The sequence below is a fragment of the Pristis pectinata genome, chromosome 3 (assembly GCF_009764475.1).
Source record: "Pristis pectinata isolate sPriPec2 chromosome 3, sPriPec2.1.pri, whole genome shotgun sequence".
Classification (NCBI taxonomy): Eukaryota; Metazoa; Chordata; class Chondrichthyes; order Rhinopristiformes; family Pristidae; genus Pristis; species Pristis pectinata.
The window spans coordinates 4,683,825-4,705,655 of NC_067407.1; the positions used below are offsets into that span (position 1 = coordinate 4,683,825).

Consider the following 21,831-nt stretch of genomic DNA (forward strand, 5'->3'; position numbering starts at 1 on the left):
CCTATTGACCTGCATGGAAACCTTGAGGGACCTATGGATGTTGACCCCAAGATGCCTCTGTTCCTCCACACTGCTGAGAGTCCTGCCATTAACCTTGTATTCTGCCTTTGAATTCGACTCCCGAAGTGTATCACTTCGCACTTTTCCGGGTTGAACTCCATCTGCCACTTCTCAGCCCAGCTCTGCATCCTATCAATATCCTGTTGTAATCTACAGCAACCTTCTACACTATCCATGACACCACCAACCTTCGTATCATCAGCAAACTTACTAACCCACGCTTCCACATCCTCATCCAAGTCATTAATAAAATACACAAAGAGCAGGGGTCCCAGAACAGATCCCTGTGGAACACCACTGGTTACCGACCTCTGGGCAGAATACGCTCCATCTACCACCACCCTCTGTCTTCTCTGGGCAAGCCAATTCTGAATCCACACAGCCAAGTTTCCCTTGGAGCTGTCTGTGTGGAGTCTGCATGTTCTCTCTGTGGCCGTGTGGGTTTCCTCCCACACCCCAAAGTGGTGCAGGTTGGTAGACTAATTGGCCGCTGTAAATTGCCCCCAAGTGTGTGTCAGTGGTAGAATCTGGAGTGATTTGATGTTGGGAGAATAAAATGGGATTAATGCAGGGTTGGGATGGATGGTGCTTAGCATTTAGTGCTCCATGATAGGAAAGGACAGAGTAGATGTGGCTAGGCTGTTTTCCTTGGTGGGTGAGTCCAGGACCAGAGGGCACAATTTTAGAATTAGAGGGCACAGTTTCAAAACAGAGATGAGGAGAAATTTCTTTAGCCAGAGGGTGGTGAAGTTGTGGAACTCCTTGCCACGTACAGCAGTGGAGGCCAGATCAGTGGGGGTGTTCAAAGAGGAGATAGATAGATATCTAAATAGTCAGGGTATCAAGGGATATGGGGGTAAGGCCAGAAATTGGGATTAGAATAGTTTTTTTTTCTCCCCATTCCCCATTTCTTTTTTCCTTTTCCTTGGAGCAGACTCGATGGGCCGAATGGCCTGCTTCTGCTCCCTTGTCTTGTGATCTTGTGATTTAGACTGAGACCATTCATCCCATTGACCCTATGCTAGATCACAGAGAAATCCCATTCGCCACTAACTTTTCCTGTAACATTGGTATTGGTTTATTATTGTCACTTGTACTGAGGTACAGTGAAAAACTTGTCTTGCAAACCGATCGTACAGGTCAATTCACTACACAGTGCAGTTACATTGAGTTAGTACAGAGTGCATTGAGGTAGTACAGGTAAAAACAATAACAGTACAGAGTAAAGAGTCACAGCAACAGAGAAAGTGCAGTGCAATAAGGTGCAAGGTCACAACCAGGTAGATCGTGAGGTCATAGTCCATCTCATCGTATAAGGGAACCGTTCAATAGTCTTATCACAGTGGGGTAGAAGCTGTCCTTAAGTCTGGTGGTACGTGCCCTCAGGCTCCTGTATCTTCTACCTGATAGAAGAGGACAGAAGAGAGAATGTTCCGGGTGGGTGGGTATTCCCCCAACCTTTCCAAGGACTCCATAACTTCTATTCCACAAACTGGAAAGTGATATTAACCAGATGATTAGCTTTTAAATCTTGAATGAGGAGTAAATATTTGCCAGGACTCTCCAGCTCAGATTGGTAGCAGTCACTGAGATAACTTGCGTTTGCCCAGAGAGGTAGATGGAGCTTCAGTTTGACATAAACACAAAAACATCACTTCTAACAGTATGGCTCTTCCTCGGAATTGCAATGAGTTAGCAGCCAAGGTCACTGCTCACTTCACAGACGCACACTGTGAGCAATTTTGGGTCCCATATCTAAGGAAAGATGTGCTGGTCCTGGAGAGGGTCCAGAGGAGGTTCACAAGAATGATCCCGGGAATGAAAGGCTTAACCTATGAGGAGCGGTTGATGTCTCTGGCCTGTACTCAATGGAGTTCAGAAGGATGAGGGGGGGTTCTGATTGAAACCTATCAAATACAGAAAGGCCTAGATAGGGTGGACATGGACAGGATGTTTCCATCTGTGGGAGAGTCCAGGATCTGAGGGCACAGCCTCAGAATAAAGGGATGTCTCTTTAGAACTGAGCTGAGGAGGAATTTCTTCAGCCGGAGGGTGGTGAATCTGTGGAATTTGAAGGCTGTGGAGGCCAAGTCATTGGGTGTATTTAAGGCAGAGATCGATAGGTAAGGAGGGTTAAGGGTTACGGGGAGAAGGGGGGAGAACGGGGTTGGGAAAAGAAATCAGCCATGAATGAATGTGGAGCAGACTCGATGGGCCGAATGGCCTAATTCTGCTCCTATATCTTATGGTCTGTTTAGTTTATTATTCTCAAAGCACAACTTGGGTATTATTTTGGTTAATTGGTAAGTAATTGGTTTATTATTGTCACATGTACTGAGGTACAGTGAAAAACTTGTCTTGCATACTGTTCGTACAGATTGATTCATTACACAGTGATCAATTCAATTTGGGGAGAAGGCAGGAGAATGGGGTTGAAATAAAAATCAGCCATAATTAAATGACAGAGCAGACTCGATGGGCCGAATGGCCTAATTCTACTGAATGGTCCTATAGATGTAGACGGTTGTCTCTCTGAGGCCTGTGACTAGTGGTGTGCCACAGGGATCGGTACTGGGCCTGTTGTTGTTTATCATCTATGTTAATGATTTAGATGATAATGTGGTAAACTGGATCAGCAAATTTGTGGATGACACCAAGACTGGTGGTGTGGTGGACAGCGAGGAAGGCTATCAAAACTTGCAGTGTGATCTTGACCAGCTGGGAAAATGGGCTGATAAATGGCAGATGGAATTTAATGCAGACAAGTGTGAGGTGATGCACTTTGGGAGGACAAACCAGGGTAAGACTTACACAGTGAATGGTAGGGCTCTGAGGTGTGCAGTAGAATACAGATCCATCATTCCTTGGAAGTGGCATCGCAGGTAGATAGGGTCGTAAAGAGAGCTTTTGGCACTTTGGCCTTCATCAATCAGGGCATTGAGTACAGGAGTTAGGATGTTATGTTGAAGTTGTACAAGATGTTGGTGAGGTCAAACTTAAGAGTATTGTGTACAGTTCTGGTCACCAACCTACAGGAAAGATATCAATAAGCTTGAAAGAGTGCAGAGAAAATTTACACGGATGTTGCCGGGACTTGAGGACTTGAGATATAGGGAAAGGTTGAATAAGTTAGGACTTTATTCCCTGGAGCGCAGGAGAATGAGGGGAGATAATTATGAGGGATGTAGATAGGGTGAATGCATGCAGGCATTTTCCCCTCAGGTTGGGTGAGACTAGAACTAGAGGTCATAGGTTTAGGGTCAAAGGTGAAATATTTAAGGGGAATGTGAGGGGGAACTTCTTCACTCAGAGGGTGGTGCGAGTGTGGAACGAGCTGCCAGTGGAAGTGGTGAATGCAGGTTCAATTGTAACGTTTGAGAGAAGTCTGGATAGGTCCATGGGTGGGAAGGGTTTGGAGGGATATGGTCCGGGTGCAGGTTGATGGGACTTGGCAGAAAACCAGGCTGTATGGACTAGGTGGGCCAAAGGGCCTGTTTCTGTGCTGCAGTGCTCTATGACTCTATGATTAAATGAATATTTCGTCACATCTCCCTAGTGGTTTTGGCCCCAAACTTTAAGTCTGTGTCTTCTAGTCCTCAAAGTAGCTGCTGATGAGAACAGCTTCCCTCCAATTCCCCTGTCCAGGCCAGTAATGACCTCGACCACATCTCTTCTCAACCTGCCTTGCTCCAAGGAGATTCTTCAGACAAAAACTTTGGAGATGGATTCCTTCATCCTGGGAACCGGTCTCGTAAATCTCCTCTGTACTCTCTTGGACGTCTATGTCCTCACAAGCTGTGGTCACCAAAATCTGTCCACTACTTCAGTTATCATGCAGATGCAGTGAGTCATAAAGAAGGCAAATGCTGTGTTGGCTTTTAATGGTATGGGATTGGGGTTTAAAAATAGAGTTTTGTTGCAATTGTAGAGGGTGTGGGTGAGGTTGCACCTGAACACTGTGTACAGTTTGGTCTCCTTATTTAAGAAAGGTTACACTGACATTAGAGGCAGTCCAAAAGAGATTCTTAGTGTCATAGAGAGATACAGCAAGGAAATAGGCCCTTTGGCCCACTTGTTCCATGCTGGCCATCAACCAGCTATTCACACTAATCTTACACTAATCCCCTTTCATTCTCTCCACATTACCCTCAACCCCTCTAGATTGTACCACCACACACACTGGGAGCAATTTACAGTGGCCAGTTAACCCACCAACCTACACTTTCTTGGTATTAGTTTATTATTGTCACATGTAGCAACACACAGTGAAAAGCTGTTTGTTTTGCGTGCCAACCAGACAGATCATGCCACACACAAGTACATCGAGGTAGTAGAAAGAAAACAGAATGCAGAATATAGTGTTACAGTTACAGTGAAAGTGCACTGCAGGCAGACAAAGTGCAAGGGCCACATCGAGGTAGATTGAGCGATCAAGAGTTCACCTTTAGCGTGTGACAGGTTGTCCTTCAAGAGTCTGATAACAGCAGGATAGAAGCTGTCCTTGAGCCTGGCAGTACGTGTTCTCAGGCTTTTGTATCTTCTGCCTGACAGGAGAGGGGAGAAGAGAGGATGACCGGGGTGGGTGGAGTCTTTGATAATGTTGGCTATCTGCGCAGCTGCCTTTACCTTTCCAGTCCTGATGAAGGGTCTCAGCCCGAAACGTCGACTGTTCATTTCCCTCCACAGATGCTGCCTGATCTGCTGAGTTCTTCCAGCATTTTGTGTGTTGCTCCAGATTCCAATGTCTGCAGAATCTCTTGTGTTTGCCTTCACTATCTGCTGCAGATCATTCAAAATGAACCGGTAATTTTGTTTATTGGTTTATTATTGTCACATGTACTGAGATACAGTGAAAAACTTACCTTGCATACTGTACCTACAGATCAATTCTTTACGGCAGTGCATTGAGGTAGTACAAGGGAAAACAATAACAGAGTGCAGAATAAAGGTGTTACAGTTACAGAGAAAGTGCAGTGCAGGCAGACAATAAGGTGCAAGGTCATGACGAGGTACATTGTGAGGTCAAGAGTGCATCTTATCGTACTAGGGAACCGTTCAATAGTCTTATAACAGCGGGATAGAAGCTGTCCTTGAGCCTGGTGGTACGTGCTTTGAGGCTTTTGTATCTTCTGCCTGATGGGAGGGGGGAGAAGAGAGAATGTCCGGGGTGGGTGGGGTCTTTGATTATGTTGGCTGCTTTACTGAGGCAGCGAGAAGTGTAGACAGAGTCCATGGAGGGGAGGCTGGTTTCCGTGATGTGCTGAGCTGTGTCCACAACTCTCCGCAGTTTCTTGTGGTCACAGGCAGAGCAGTTACCATACCAAGCCGTGATGCATCTGGATAGGATACTTTCTATGGTGCATTGATAAAAACTGAGGTGCCTTAGTCACAGGATTTGAATTCACATCAAGCCTGAATTTTAATGAACCGACGCTGATTTAAGAGGATGAGACAGCAGCAGATGACACAGGGCAGAGGGTTCATTGGTGATTTTCTACAAAGCTGGTTTTTCACTCTGTGTCTGTAAAATTAAAATCTCTAAGAGTCCTCCAGGCACTGTCTATTCAGCTGCATATCACATTTTAAAAATTGTTTTATTGCCCGTTTTATTAGTCTCAGCCTCCGCACTGGGATACTGAGAAAGGACGGGGGAATATTATTTGTGGAAGTACTTCAGGCATGCTGTGTGCTGTTGTCTGTCTCTCTGCAAGCATCCTGCTGATGTTAATGTCCCACTGAACTGCCATCTGGACAGAGGCAGTAGCTGCAGTATTTGGATGCCACTCACTGTTAAACCAGTCCTTAATTTCAGGCATCTTAGCGGCACTGAATTGAGTAATCTTCACTGGTGACACCCCTGTTGACTTCAAGCACTCTCCACCTCCAGCCAAATGCTCTGCTTGTGAGCCTTCGACCGAGGGCTATCATTATTGGGTTTTCCATTTCTCACGCTAGTCAATCTTAGCAAGGTGCAGGATTGCCTCGGAGGCACGAGTTTTATTTCGTTCTCTTTTAGAAGATCATAGTGGGCTCTCTCTGTTGGGCATCTGTGCGGACTCTGCCCTCCTGAAGCATTGTAGTACCTTGTTGTGAGCTTGTTTCCCAATGGTGACAGTGAAGGAAGCTGGAATAAAATATAAAGTGGAGAGGGAGAGATTGAAATCTGCATTAAATATTGCCAGACACATCCAAAGAATCTGCAAAGACTATTGATTCTCATAGAACGTAGAACAGTACAGCACAGGAACAGGCTTACGAATGGAATGATCTACTTGGACGGCACACAAACAAACTTGTTCACTGCATCTCAGTACATGTGACAATAATAAACCAATTACCAATTCTGACATTTCAGGGCCGTGATCTATCTTCAGAAATGTTGAACCATTGGGGATAATGGAAAGCATGGGATGAGGGAAGGGAGGAAAGATGGAACATTCTGTGACAGGGTAGGAGAAGGCAGGGGTGATTAACTCACATCAGAGGTAATAGTGCAAAAGTTCAAGAAAGCTGCATGGAGAACAAAATATCTGTCTGGAGAAGGGTCAGTGCAGAGAAATATCTGAGATTACTCATGAAATGTGGGGTGAGTGCTGGAAATTAGAATTAAAAATAGTCTAAATGTTCATTATCTGATAGAACTGAATCATTGTTGAGTCTAGAAGTCTGTAATGTACCTAGTCAGAAGGTGAGGTGCTGGTCCTCTGGTTCATACTGAGCATTGTTGGGCCAGTGAGGGACACCTAGGGTGGAGTGGGAGTGAAACAGAGAAATGGATTGATAGGCGACTGGAAGCTTGTTGCTGCCGATCAGAAAAAGTGGAGTTTGATGAGGTAATCATCCGATCCATGGTTCATCTCCCAAAGTGGAGGGGGAACACATCATGACCATCAAATACAGCAGACTGCATTGATCCCAACAAATCCCAACACAGGCAGTTCCTGGGTTACAAAGGGGTTCTGTTTTTACAGACGTCCATAAGTCACAAAATCACTTGATATGATAACCATACACAGTACTGTAATGAATGGTGTTGATGAGAGCCAATTAACATGAACATTTATTGTTTTCCCCTGCCTAGTTACAATGGTACAGAGTCAGGATGCCCCACACTCAAAGGCTGGATCAATGAGCTTGAAGTATCAGCGGCTGTTAGATTGATCAATAGAGTATCATTGTGCGTTTCAATAGAAGTGATTGCTTGTCAATTTCCAAAGCAAATTTCTTAAGTGGCCTTCTGCAGTGAAACTGGCAGCCTGTGTTCTTAATGGTGTCTGATTACTGTGGGGAGGTTACATGTAAACTGGTTTATTTTTCAAGATTGGCTCTCGTTTGAATTTAATAATATTTATGGGAGCTCGTTCATATGTAAGGTTGTCTATAAGTCGGGCGTTTGTAACCTGGGTTTGTGTACCTGAAGTGTGGGGAGGGAAGGGGTAAAAGGTGAGGAGTTGGACCTTCTGTGGCTGTACAGGAAGGTGTGTTCTGTCATTGTTCTGCCATCTTATTGCATTTCTGCCTTAAGATCTTCGTATAGTTCTGAGGAGGCCCAGTGTCTCCATCATGACAATGAAGAAAGCAGCCTCTATTATCATCGAGTTTAGCAGTAAATCTGTACAATTAAGGTTAAAACGATCACAGTTCACAGCTGGGGGAAGGGGTGGGCTTCGGATCTCCAATACCCATTCCCCTTCCCATGGCCACCTCTCATTGCCCCTTAGACTGGGTGGTCAGCTGGACTCTAGGTCAGAGTGGCAGATCAAATGTCTTGGGGCCAAACTGTGCTCATAGTAGCCCTGCAGTTAGGTTCCAGGATGGGGCGACCTGATTCAGCGATGTGTTCACATTCTACCACTGCAGCTGGGGAATTTAAATTCAAGTAATTAAATAAATCTAAAGTGGACAGCCAGCTCCAGTAACTTTTGACCACAAAACTGTTTACCTGTTTTACCTGTACTACCTCAATGCACTCTGTACTAACTCAATGTAACTGCACTGTGTAATGAATTGACCTGTATGATCGGTATGCAAGACGAGTTTTTCACTGTACCTCGGTACAAGTGACAATAATAAACCAATACCAATACCAAACTACTGGATCGTTGAAGAAAACCCGAAGTCAAAGTCGAGTTTATGGTCACATACACAAGTCCATGTGTGCACAGGTGCAATGAAAAACTTACTTGCAGCAGCATCACAGGCACAGAGCATCAGATAAGCAGCATTCACAAGAAAAACATAAACATAAATTGTACGCAATTTTTATAAGAAAGAACACAGTTACAACAAAAAGAAAACAAATTCCATTTTAGTGCAAAGTGGATGATAGAGAAATGGGAATGAAGCGTTAACATTTGGGAGGGAAGGGTTAGATAGATCTTAGAGCAGGATAAAATGTAGGCACAACCTTGTGGGCTGAAGGGCCTGTACTATGCTATAGTGATCTATGTTCTATGATCAAAGTGGTCATAGTGTTGCTAAACTGTAGTGATTAGGGTTGTGTTCAAGAACCGAATGGTTGAAGGGAAGGACTTGAAATCATTGATGTCCTTCAGGATAGGGAATGTGCAGTCCCTACCTGGTCTGACCAACATGTGACTCCAGACCCATAAAGGTGGATGGCTCTTAACTCAGTTCAGCAGCCGCTAGGAGGTGTACAATAGATGCTGGACTTAGTGTCATAGAGTCATACAGCAGGGAAACAGGTCCTTCGGCCCAACTGGGCCATGCCGACAAAGATTCCCTTCCGAGCTTCCCATTTTCACTTTGTCGACCACCTTCACTTTGTCTGCTGGAAGAGCCAGGATCTCCCGGTGGCCGGCCATTTTAAGTCCTCTTCCCATTCCCACAGTGACGTGTCTGTCCATGGCCTCCTCTACTGCCAAGTTGAGGCTAAATGCAGATACTTGGGAGTCTCCAATCCGACAGCATCAACATCGATTTCTCTAACTTCCGGCAACCACTGCACCCGTTTCGCCCCCACTTCAGTTTTCCCTTATCCCTCTGGCCCCATTCCCCCCTGTCTTTCCCCTTCCCCACCCTCTTGACCTGCCCCTCAGCCACACCGACCTCCCTCAGGTTCCCCACCTCCTTCCCTTTATTCCACAGTTCACCGTCCTCTCCCATTAGATCCCATCTTCTTCAGCCCTTTGCCTCTTCCATCTCCCAGCTTCTCACATCATTCACACTTCCCCACCCCCCCAACCTTCCCCCCTCACCTGGACTCACCTATCACCAGGCAGCTCATGCTCCTCCTTCTCCCTCCACCCTTTTATTCTGGCTTCTGCCCTCTTTCTTTCCAGTCCTGATAAAGGGTCTCGGCCCGAAACGTAGTTCCCTCCATAGATGCTGCCTGACCTGCTGAGTTCCTCCAGCATTGTGTGTGTGTGTTGCTCCCATCTAAGCTAGTTCCATTTACCCGTACTTGGCCCAGATCCCTCTAAACCTTTCCTATCCATGTACCTGTACCAGTACATTTTAAATGTTGTTAATGTATCTGCCTCAACAACTTCCCCTGGCAGCTCATTCCATGTACGGACCACCCTCTGGGTGAAAAAGTTGTCCCTCAGGTTCCGATTAAATCTCTCCCCTCTCACCTTAAACCTGTGCCCTCCACTTCTTGATTTCCCAACCCTGGGAAAAAGACTGTGTGCATTGACCCTATCTATACCCCTCATGATTTTATACACCTCTATTAGGTCACCCCTCAGTCTCCTATGCTCCAATGAGAAAAATCTCAACCTGATCAACCTCACTCCCTCAAGTCCCAGCAACATCCTTGTAAATCTCCTTTGCACTCTTTCCAGCTTAATGGCATCTTTCCCATATCAGGGTGACCAAAAATGAACACAGTATCCAAATATGGCTTCACCAATGTCATGTACAACTGCGACATAACATCCCAACTTCTATACTGAATGCCCTGACTGATCAAAGCCAGCGTGCCAAAAGCCTTCTTCACCAACCTGTCTACCTGCCACGCCACTTTCAGGGAACCATGTACTTGTACTCCGAGATCCCTCTGTTCTACAGCACTCCCCAGGGACCAACTTGCCAGTGAAGCCCATGTTCTATCAATGAATACACTGTGGTGACTTGAGCTCCTAGTCCAGCTCAGTGCTCCAGATCAGCACGGTAAAACTCCGATAATCCAGCACCCTGGGGATTTCAGATCAGATTAGTTTGTTGTTACATACACCAGAGTGCAGTGAAACCTCTTGCTCGTGTGAAGCTCACAGGGTAAAGGCAGGCACGGTAGTGTAGCAGTTAGCATAATGCTATTACAGCACCAGTGACCCAGGTTCAATTCCGGCCACTGTCTGTAAAGAGTTTGTATGTTCTCCCCGTGTCTGTGTGGGTTTCCTCTGGGTGCTCCGGTTTCCTCCCACATTCCAAAGACGTATGGGTTAGGAAGTTGTGGGCGTGCTATGTTGGCCCTGGAAGCGTGGCGACACTTGCGGGCTCCCCCCAGAACACTCTATGCAAAAAGATGCATTTCACTGTGTGTTTCGATGTACATGTGACTAATAAAGAGATCTTATCTTATCATCAAGTGAGCCAGGTGCCGAACCATCACGATTTCTGAACAGTCGGATAGCAGATTATCGGAGTTTTATTACAGAACATAGAACATTACAGCACAGTACAGGTCCTTCGGCCCACGATGTTGTGCTGACGTTTTATCCTGCTCTAAGATCTATCTAACCCTTCCCTCCCACATAGCCCTCCATTTTTCAATCATTCATGTGTCGATCTAAGAATCTCTTAAATGTCCCTAATGTCCCCCATAACCTCTGCCGGCAGTGCGTTCCACGCACCCACCACTCTCTGTGTAAAAAAACTTCCCCCTTAAACCTTCCTCCAATCACCTTAAAATTATGCCCCTTTTTAAATTATTATATAAATGTTTAATAGCTAAAAGCACTACAGAAGGACAACCAGTGTCAAAAATACAATTAAAACAGAAGAGAAGAAAACAAATTAAGCATCTACATAACTACAGCAAAATAACACTAACTAACACCCGCTAAACGCACGTGCAACACTGCAGAGAAGAATCGCATTCTCACCATCCACGACACACGCGATCCCCTGAGGGGCCCACCGAGCACGGAACTCAACCAGGGTGCCAGCGGATACCGCGTGCTCCCTCTCCAAGGACACCCGCGCCGGGAAAAATTATGCCCCCTCTGCTGGGTCTCATTCTCATAAATGCGTCTCCAGGTGACCTTTACTGAAGAACCAGCGGTAAGATGTGATAGCTGCCATTCAGGAGGATGGACTGAGAGTGACCTCATGAGCCAAACCTACCCTGTGACTTCTCATGTGCTCTCTATTTCTGTCCAGAATCTCATTGATAAGAAATGGAGATAAACTACAGGCTCATGAACACTTAATAGTGCAGGAGTACCTGGACAAGCCATTCCTCCTGGAAGGTTACAAGTTTGACCTCCGCATCTACATCCTGGTGACCTCTTGTGACCCCTTGCGGATATTCTTGTATAATGACGGACTGGTGCGTATGGGCACAGAGAAATACCATGCACCCACCGACGCCAACCTGGTAAGACGATTCTGACTCCGAGGATTTTAGTAAGGTTTGGTGTCCAGAAACAAAATATCACAGCTGAAATATAACACTAGAAACACTCAGCGGGTCAGGCGATGACTGGAGATAGAAACGACTATTTCAGGTCAATGCGCGACATTTGTGTGAAACTATTGTTGAGTGTCGAAGGCTGTAATGTGCCGAGTCAGAAGATGATCCCAAGGTTGGTTCTTGGGGTCACATTGTATTTTGTTGGAAGCCAAAGACATCGAGATCAAAGTGGGAGTGAAACAGAGGCCTACATTGACAGGAAGTTTGGGGTCTCACTTGCATACTGAAAGGAAGACTTTGATAAGGTGATTGGTTCCCAGCAACCTGGGTTCAATCCTGACCTCTGGTGCTGTCCATGTGGAGTTTGCATGTTCTCCCTGTGACTGAGTGGGTTTCCCTGTGGGTCAGTAGGTTAATTGGCCGCTGTAAATCGCCCCGAGTTTGTGGGTGAGGGGTAGAATCTGGGGGGAGTTGATGGGAATGTGGGGAGAATAAAATGGGATTCATGTAGAATTAGTGTAAATGGGTGGTTGGTGGTTGGCACAGACTCGGTGGGCTGAAGGGTCTGTTTCTCTGCTGTATCTTTTTATGACTCAACTTGGAGTATTGTATACATTCTGGTTGCCACACTACAGCAAGGATGTGACCACAAGATCATAAGGTATAGGAGCAGAATTAGGCCATTTGGCCCATCGGGTCTGTTCTGCCATTCACTCAAAGCTGATTTTTTTTCAACCCCATTCTCCTGCCTTCTCCCCGTAACCCTTACCCACCTCACCAATCAAGAACCTATCAATCTCTGCCTTAAATAGACCCAATGACTTGGCCTTGTCCCCACCAGACCCACTTGACCCCACTGTCAGGGTCAAAAGTCCCGGAACACCCTTCCTAACAGTATCGGGGGTACACCCACACCTCAAGGACTGCAGCGGTTCAAGAGGGCAGCTCACCACCACCTTCTCAAGGGCAACTAGGGACAGGAAATTAAATGCTGGCTCAGCAGGCGAAGCCCACATCCTTTGAATGAATAAAAACTCCCGTGTTCTATACAATGTGACTCTGGTTTTACCAAGCCTGTCTCGCACCATGATCCACATTTCCACATCTTCATACTTCCTTACAATGGAGAAGGAGGCCATTTGGCCCATTGAGTCTTTGGCATCTCACGGAGCCATCCCATTCCCCCACAAATCTTTTCCCACATTCCCAACTTACATCAATACCACCCCCACTGCACACACCACTGCAGATCACTGACAACACCCTCTCCATCCATCCCCTTCCCAGAAACCCTCTGCAACCCCACCATCACCATCACTAACCAATCCACCCTCATCCTGTACACTGACACCCTCCCCCATCACACACCCACCTCGCCAGCTCCCCCATCACCCACCTGCAATCACTCATAACAAAACACTGGTTACGCTGTGCTTGCAGTATTGGGTACAGTTCTGGTCACCGAACCACAGGCAGGGCGTGGTAGCAATAGAGAGCGTGCAGAAGAGATTGACAGGGATGTTGCCTGGAATGGACGGGTGGAGTTACAAGGAGAGATTGGAGATGGTGGTTTATTCTCGCTGGAACGTAGGAGTCTGAGGGCTGACCTTATACAGGTTTATAAAATTATGAGGGGCATAGATAGGGTAGGTAGTTAGGGTCTTTTTCCCAGGGCAAGAGATACTCAAACAAGAGGGCACAGGTATAAGGTGAGAGGGGAGAAATTTAAAACTTTGAGTGGTAAGTTTTTTCACACAGAAGGTAATGGGTATATGTAATGAGTTATCAGAAGAGGTGATAGAGGCAGATAAAAATATAATGTTTAAAAGACATTTGGACAAGAAATTGCAGAGAGTTGTGGACACAGCCCAGCACATCACGGAAACCAGCCTCCCCTCCATGGACTCTGTCTATACTTCTCGCTGCCTTGGTGAAGCAGCCAGCATAATCAAAGACCCCACCCACCCGGCTCATTCTCTCTTCTCTCCTCTCCCATCAGGCAGAAGGTACGGGAGCCTGAGGGCACATACCACCAGGCTCAAGGACAGCTTCTATCCCACTGTGATAAGACTATTGAATGGTCCCCTTATACGATGAGATGGACTCTTGACCTCACAATATACCTTGTTATGACCTTGCATCTTATTGTCTACCTGTGACTGCACTTTCTCTGTAGCTGTGACACTTTGTACTGTTATTATTTTTACCTGTACTACCTCAATGCACTGTGTTATGAATTGATCTGTATGATTGGTATGCAAGACAAGTTTTTCACTCTACAAGTGACAATAATAAACCAAAACCAATATCAATACCAATACTTGGATAGGAAAGGTGTAGGGGTATACCGACCAAACGCAGGCAGATGGGATTAGCGTAGACTGGCCATGGACAATCTGGGCTGAATGGGCCATTTCTGTGCAGTAAAACTGCTTAGAATGTCTGAGAATAAAGGAATGATTCCAGTCTGCTGATGAGTGGCAAACTCAGCACTGGGTCTACAGAGCGTGGTTGAAACTGCCAATCCAGGGGAAAGTGCATGCCATTATACTTTCTTATAAAGCCGGCTGCAGCAGATGGTTCCAGGTTACACATTTGCCTCTTAATCTGCAACTAATTAACAGGCTAATTGCAAAACACACCATTATACCTTGGACCTGGACTTCCGAAAATAGTTCTGCTTAAGTTGTGTGAGTTTTAAACCGTGGTTCAATTGGCAACAGTCCTGTCTCTCTGTAGAACATTCTGCATCCAGGCTTACTCCAAAGCCTTAAACACAGATTCAGGCTGACACTCCAGGCCTGTACTGAGGGAGTGCTTCACGACTGAGGTACAGTCTCTCAGTTGAGATGTTGAAGTGAGGTCCTACCTGCTTGCTGAGGTGGATGTAAAAGTTCCCACAGCACTTGTTTTGAAGTAGAATCATAGACTTTTAAGGCACAGAAAGAGGCTGTTTAGGATTTCCAGCTCATCGCAGTTCCCAGCTCTTGGTCTGTAGCCCGATCTGGTTCATCCAGGTCCTGTGTGAACATTTTGAGAGCTTCTGCTTCCAGCACAATGTCAGGCAGAAACCCTACCAAATGCACAAATGCCCTAGTACAAGGGCTCAACCTGAAACATCGACAAATCCTTTCCCCCCCACAGATGCTGCTCATGCATAGAACATTAAACGTAGAACAGTACTGCACGGGAACAGGCCCTTCGGCCCACAATGTCTGTGCTGACCATGTGCCAAATTAAACTAAACCTATCTGCCTGCACATGATCCATATCCCTTAATTTCCTGCCTGTTCATGTGCCTGTCTAAATATCTCTTAAATGCCACTATCGTATCTGCTTCCACCACCACCCCTGGCAGCCTGTTCCAGGTACCCCGTACATTTTCTTTAAACTTACCCCCTCTCACCTGAAATACATGCCCTCTAGTATTTGACATTTTGACCCTGGGAAGAAGATACTGACTATCTACTCTAGCTATGCCTTTCATAATTTTATAAACTTCTGTCAGGTCTCCCCTCAGCCTCCGACACTCCAGAGAAAACAACCCAAGTTTGTCCAACCTCTCCTTATAGCACATGCCCTCTAATCCAGGCAGCATCCTGGTGAACCTCTTCTACACCCTCTCCAAAGCCTCCACATCCTTCCTGTAATGGGGCGACCAGAACTGCACACAATACTCCAAGTGCGACCTAACCAAAGTTTTATACAGCTGCAATGTGACTTCCTGACTCTTGTACTCAGTGCCCCGTCCAATGAAGGCAAGCATGCTGTATGCCTTCTTTACTACCCTATCTACTTGTGTTGCCACTTTCAGGGAGCTATGGACTCGGACCCCAAGATCTCTCGAGTTCCTCCAGCAGTCTGTTTTTGCACTTGTTTCTCTTCTGTAATCCACTTCCAATCTGTGTATTTTAGTGCAGGTGAAAACAATTGAAAGTTATCAAGAATTACAGTGGGATCTTGATCAGCTGGGTAAGTGGGCTGAGGAATGGCAAATGGAGTTTAATTCAGAGAAGCGCAAGATGTTGCATTTTGGAAAGTCAAATCCAGGTAGGACATTCACAGTGAACGGCAGGACGCTGGGGAGTGTTGTAGGACAGAGGGACCTAGGAGTAAAAGTACATGGTTCCCTGAAAGTGGAGTCAGAGGTAGACAGGGTAGTGAAGAAGGCTTTTAGCACCCTAGCCTTCATCAGTCAGGACAATGAATATAGAAGTTGAAGGTCATGGTGTGGTTGTACAGGACGCTGGTGAGTCCACACTTGGAGTATAGTGTTCAGTTTTGGTTGTCCTGCTATAGGAAAGATGTCCTTTGGAAACAGGTTCTTCCATCCAACTGGTCCATGCTGACCAAGATGCCAGTCTAAGGTAGTCCCATTTGCCTGCATTTGGCCCATATTCCTCTGAACCTTCCTATCCATGTACTTATCAAAATGTCTGTTAAATGTTGTTATTGTACCTGTCTCAACCACTTCCTCTGGCAGCTCATTCTATATATGCACCACCCTCTGTGTGGAAAAGTTTCCCCTCAAGTTCCTATTAAATTTCTCCCCTCTCACCTTAAACCTATGCCCTCTAGTTCTTGATTCCCCAACACTGGGAAAAAGAATGTGCGCATTCACCATATCTATGCCCCTCATGATTTTATACGCCTCCATAAGGTCACCCCTCAGTCTCCTATGCTCCAAGGATTAACGACCTAGCACATCCAACCTCTCCCTATAACCCAGTCCCTCGAGCCCTGACAACATCCTTGTAAATCTTCTCTGCACTCTTTCCAGGTTAACAGAATCTGTTGCACTGAGTGTGTCTGCACTTTCAAACCATTGCATCAAAGTATGTTGTGGTGTCAACTGTGGCATGGGAGTGATTTGGGGGGACGGGGGTGGGAGGGGAAGGGAAAAGGTGTGTCTGCTCATGTACATGTGGTCAGGGTGTATCTGTGAGTCCAGCTCAAGGGTCTTGACCTGAAATGTCGACTGTCCACAGATGCTGCCTGACCCGCTGAGTTATTCCAGCATTTTGTGTGTTGCTCCTCATTTTGGTATCTGCAGTCCCTTGTGCCTCTGTATCTGTGTGTATGTGTGTTTGTGTGAGTGCTCAGATTGTGTGGGTGTATATGTGCTTAGTGCGTGTCTATGTGCTGAGACTGTGTGTGTGCACATACAGCTACATGATAAATATGTCCGAATGAGTCTAGCTTCCAATTGCTTTTGACCTTCTTGCCATTGGACCAACTGGACCAAGACCTCACTCTGTCTAATCCGTATGGTAGCTGGCATGCAATGGCCACCACACGTTAAAAGAACTTGCATTGGAATTAGTTTATTATTGTCACTTGTACCGAGGTACAGTGAAAAACTTGTCTTGCATACCGATCGTACAGGTCAATTCATTACACAGTGCATTGAGGTAGTACAGGGTAAAAACAATGATAGAATATGGAGTAAAGTGTCACAGCTACAGGGTAGTGCATTGCAGGTAGATAATAAGGTACAAGGTCAAAACAAGGTAGATTATGAGGTCAAGAATCCATCTCATCGTATAAGGGAACCATTCAATAGTCTTATCACAGTGGGATAGAAGCTGTCCTTAAGCCTGGTGGTACGCCCTCGGGCTCCTGAATCTTCTGCCTGATGGGAGAGGAGAGAAGAGAGAATGATCCGGGTGGCTGGGGTCTTTGATTATGTTGGCTGCTTCACCAAGACAGCGAGAGGTAAAGACAGAGTCCATGGAGGGGAGGCTGGTTTCTGTGACGCGCCGGGCTGTGTCCACAGCTCCCTGCAGTTTCTTGCGGCCCCGAGCAGAGTAGTTGCAATACCAAGCTGTGATGCATCCAGATAGGATGCTTTCTATGGTGCATCAATAAAAGTTGGTGAGGGTCAAAAGGGACGTGCCCAGCCATCTCCCAGAACCCAGAACCAGAGTAGAACAACTCATCCTTCACTCCGAGGGACTGCCAAAGAAAGAGATCCATCTGGAGTTGCAGCGAAGAGCAACAACAGGGTTATTCTGACTGGCCTTTCTTTTGATCCAACCTTTGCAGAGCCAGCTGTTCATGCACTTGACCAATTATTCAGTCAACAAGCACAACGAAAACTTTGGCCGAGCAGAGCAGGCGGACCGGGGCAGCAAGAGGTCGATCAGGTGGTTCACCGAATTCCTTCGAACCAATGACTATGACGTGGCGAAGTTCTGGAACGATGTCTCTGTGAGTATTGTCACTGACTGAGCTTCCTCTAACAACAGTAGGAACAGGAGCAGAGGCTGGTTCCTCGAGCTCGTTCTGTCGTGAAGTAAGATCGTGGCTGATCTAATCTTGGCTCAGCATGTAGGGGCCCACTGACCCCAGAACGCTGCCCCATATGCTCTAAGTGGACGTGGAGAGGATGTTTCCATCAGTGGGAGAGTCTAAGATCTGAGGACACAGCCTCAGAATAAAGGGACATCCCTTTAAAATCGAGATGAGGAGGAATTTCTTCTGCCAGAAGGTGGTGAATCTGTGGAATTGGTTGCCACAGAGGGCTGTGGAGGCCAAGTCACTGGGTGTATTTTAGGCAGAGATTGATGGGTTCTTAATTGGTAAGAGGGGTGGTTAAGGGTTACGGGGAGAAGGCAGGAGAATGGGGTTGAAACATCAGCCATGGTTGAATGGTGGAGTAGACCAGATGGGCTGAATGGTCTAATTCTGCTCCTACATCTTATGGTCTATGCATCGAAGGGGAGGGATTCTGGTTCTACTGTGGATGGTGCTACTAGCTGTTGCTTGGTGAGTGAGATGCAAGTGTTGCCTGACCATTGGCCTCTCTGTCACAGTAACCTGCTCCAAGGCTGTCTCGTTCTTGTACATCTGCACGCTTATTGCTCTGTCACTGGCCTCTCTAAACCTCGCCCCCTCTCTCACTGCTGCCTTCAGAGTCTCCCTCTCTATGATCAAGCTCTCCACCACCTTTTTAATTGCCCCTTCAACCACCAAGTCAGTTCTCTTGTCTGATACTGCCTCTGTGGGACATGTTACACCAGAGGAGTTTTACGAGAGTGTCACTGGGACTGGAGAACTGTAGCTATGAGGAAAGTTTGAATGGGCTGGAACAGAGGAGGTAGCCTTAATTGAAGTTTATGAGGCTCTTGGATAGAACAAATATAAATGAATATCCTTCTTACGGGTCAAAAATCACGAGGCATAGATTTTAACTAACTGGTCAGAGAACTAGAGTCATAGAGTCACACAGCACCTTCGGCCCAACTCGTCCATGCCGACCAAGATGCCCATCTAAGCTACTCCCATTTGCCTGCATTTGGCCCATATCCCTCTAAACCTTCCTATCCATGTACCTGCCCCAATATCTTTTAAATGTTATTGTACATGCCTCTACCACTTCCTCTGGCAGCTCGTTCCATACACGCACCACCCTCTGCATGAAGAATTTGCTCCTCAGGTCCCTTTTAAATCTTTCACCTCTCTCTTTAAACCTATTCCCTCTAGTTTTTGATTCCCTTTCCCTGGGAAAAAGCCTTTGTTCATTCACCCCATCTATGTCCCTCATGATTTTATACATCTCTATAAGTTCACCCCTCAGTCTCCTTACACCCCAAGGAATCAAGTCCTAGCCTGTCCAACCTCTCCCTATAACTCAGGCCCTCAAGTCCTGGTAACATTCCCGTAAATCTGCTTTGCACTCTTTCCAACTTAATGTCATCTTTGCTATAACAGGGAGACCAGAACTGTACACAGTTTTCTGTGTACAATTATATGTGCATACAGACACACATGACACATAGATAGGTGCAGATGTGTTAAACAGACAAGCAGGTGTACATATAACATACATTGGCACACACATTTACAGACAAACACACACGAGAACACACACAGATGCACACACATGTATGCAGACAGAAGCACATATAGACACATGCACAATACAACCACACAGCCATCTGTGCATATAGATACACCTACAGATACAAGCTTTCACAGATATATGAACAGACAGATGCACACACAATGTGTACACAGACACACATGCATACAGATGTATAGATACAAACATAAACACATGTAGATAAAAGACACAAACTCGTACAGACACAAGTGCACACAGACTCATGCCCACAGACTCTGAGACTGCACACAGACTCCTACATACACAGACACACCTGCACAATTGATAGCCTGTTTACATGTGGTAGGAAGTTATGTTGTGGTCCCTCTCTGGGGTACAGTATACTGACCAACACTCTATCGGAGTGGCCAATGTTGAGGGTTCTGCCTTTTCAACCTGCCATTAAACCAAGGTCCCTCCACCCTCTGTGAAGGATGTGAAGGACCCCACAACTTCACAGATGAGACAAGAAATTCTGCAGGTGCTGGAATCTGCAGATGTCACAGATGATACAAGGATTGGTGGTGTTGTGGAAAATTGCCAAAGGATAAAGCGGGATATGGATCGTATGAGCGGAGAAATGTCAGATGGAGTTTAATCTGGACAAGTATGAGGTGTTGAACTTTGGGAGATCAAATGTAAAAAGGGCAGTGCACTGTTAATGGCCTAACAGTGTTGATGTACAGAGGAATCTTGGGGTCCAAGTCCACAGCTCCCTGAAAGTGGCTGCACAGGTTGATGGAGCAGTAAGGAAGGCAGTGATTGATGTTATTGGTCGAGGCATTGAGTTCAAGAATCAGGAAGTTATGTTGCAGCTTTATAAAACTCTAATTAGGCTGCATCTGGAGTATTGCATTCAATTCTGGTCACTCCATTATAGGAAGGATGTGGAGGCTTTGGAGCAGGTGCAGAAGAGGTTTACCAGGATGCTGTCTGGATTAGAGGGCATGTGCTCTAAGGAGAAGTTGGACAAACTTGTGTTGTTTTCTCTGGAGTGGCAGAGGCTGAGGGGAGACCTGTTGGAAGTTTATAAGATTATGAAAGGCATAGATAGAGTAGACAGCCAGTATCTTTTTCCCAGGTTCTAAATGTCTAATACTAGAGGGCATGCATTTAAGGTGAGAGGGGGAAAGTTCAAAGGAGATGTGTGGGTCAAGTTTTTTACACAGAGAGTGGTGGGTGCCTGGAATGCGCTGCCAGGGGTGGTGGTGAAGACAAATATGATAAGAGGTGTTTACGAGGCTCTTAGATAGGCACATGAATGTGCAGAGAATGGAGGGGTATGGACATTGTGCAGGCAGAAGGGATTTAGTTTAGTTAGGCGTTTAATTCTGAGTTTAATTAGTTCGGTACAACATTGTGGGCCGAAGGGCCTGTTCCTGTGCTGCACTGTTCTAACTCCTATTTCAAAGTTGTTGGGGGACAGACACCCCACTACAGTAGGCAGGACAGGTCATCACCGCACAGCGCTTTCTGGGATCTTACTGTGTACAAATCGGGCTGCCACTTAAATGCAATGCTTAAGAGGATTTGCCTCGGTTGTGAAGTGCACTGCGATACCCCAAGGCTGTTGAAGGTAGTTTCTCTGTCTGACGGAGCCCTTTGTCTCTTACCAGGAGCTTGTGGTGAAGACCCTGATCGTAGCGGAGCCTCACGTCTTACACGCCTACCGGATGTGTCGTCCTGGGCAACAGCCCGGCAGTAGCAGCGTTTGCTTCGAGGTTCTTGGCTTTGACATTATTTTGGACAGGAAGTTGAAACCGTGGCTCTTGGAGGTGAGTGTCTGGTCAAATAACAATCGCCAATGCAGCGGTTTCTGCCACAGGAATGGGACGTGGTGGTGGCCTGATGAATATTCAGGGAACTATTGCTATCGGCTGTAAGGAGAGGCTGGAAAAACTTGGTATTGGTTTATTGATGTCACTTGTGCCGAGGTACAGTGAAAAACCTGTCTTGCATACTGATCGTACAGGGCAGTTACATTGAGTTAGTACAGAGTGCATTGATGTAGTACAGGTAAAAACAATAACAGTACAGAATGAAGTGTCACAGCTACAGAGAAAGTGCAGTGCAATAAGGTGCAAGGTCACAACAAGGTAAATCGTGAGGTCAGAGTCCATCTCATCGTATAAGGGTTGTTTTCTCTGGAGCGTCGGAGGCTGAGGGGTGATCTGATAGAAGTTTATAAAATTACTAGATAGAGTAGACAGAGTCTTTTTCCCAGGGTTCAAGTACTTGAGGGCATAGGTTTGTGAAAGGGAGAAAGTTTAAAGGAGATTTACGAGGT

At 46.2% G+C, this 21,831-nt stretch overlaps 1 protein-coding gene across 7 annotated transcripts in view; it reads left to right on the forward strand.

The window, feature by feature from the left end:
• ttll7 (tubulin tyrosine ligase-like family, member 7) overlaps window positions 1-21,831 on the forward strand; it is a 215,743-nt gene that overhangs the window by 107,999 nt on the left and 85,913 nt on the right. For all 7 annotated transcript variants that reach the window (XM_052010663.1, XM_052010662.1, XM_052010668.1 and 4 more), the window contains 3 exons: window positions 11,407-11,623; window positions 17,705-17,869; window positions 21,161-21,319. In XM_052010663.1, coding sequence (XP_051866623.1) covers window positions 11,407-11,623; window positions 17,705-17,869; window positions 21,161-21,319 — 541 coding nt within the window. The remainder of the gene's footprint in view (window positions 1-11,406; window positions 11,624-17,704; window positions 17,870-21,160; window positions 21,320-21,831) is intronic.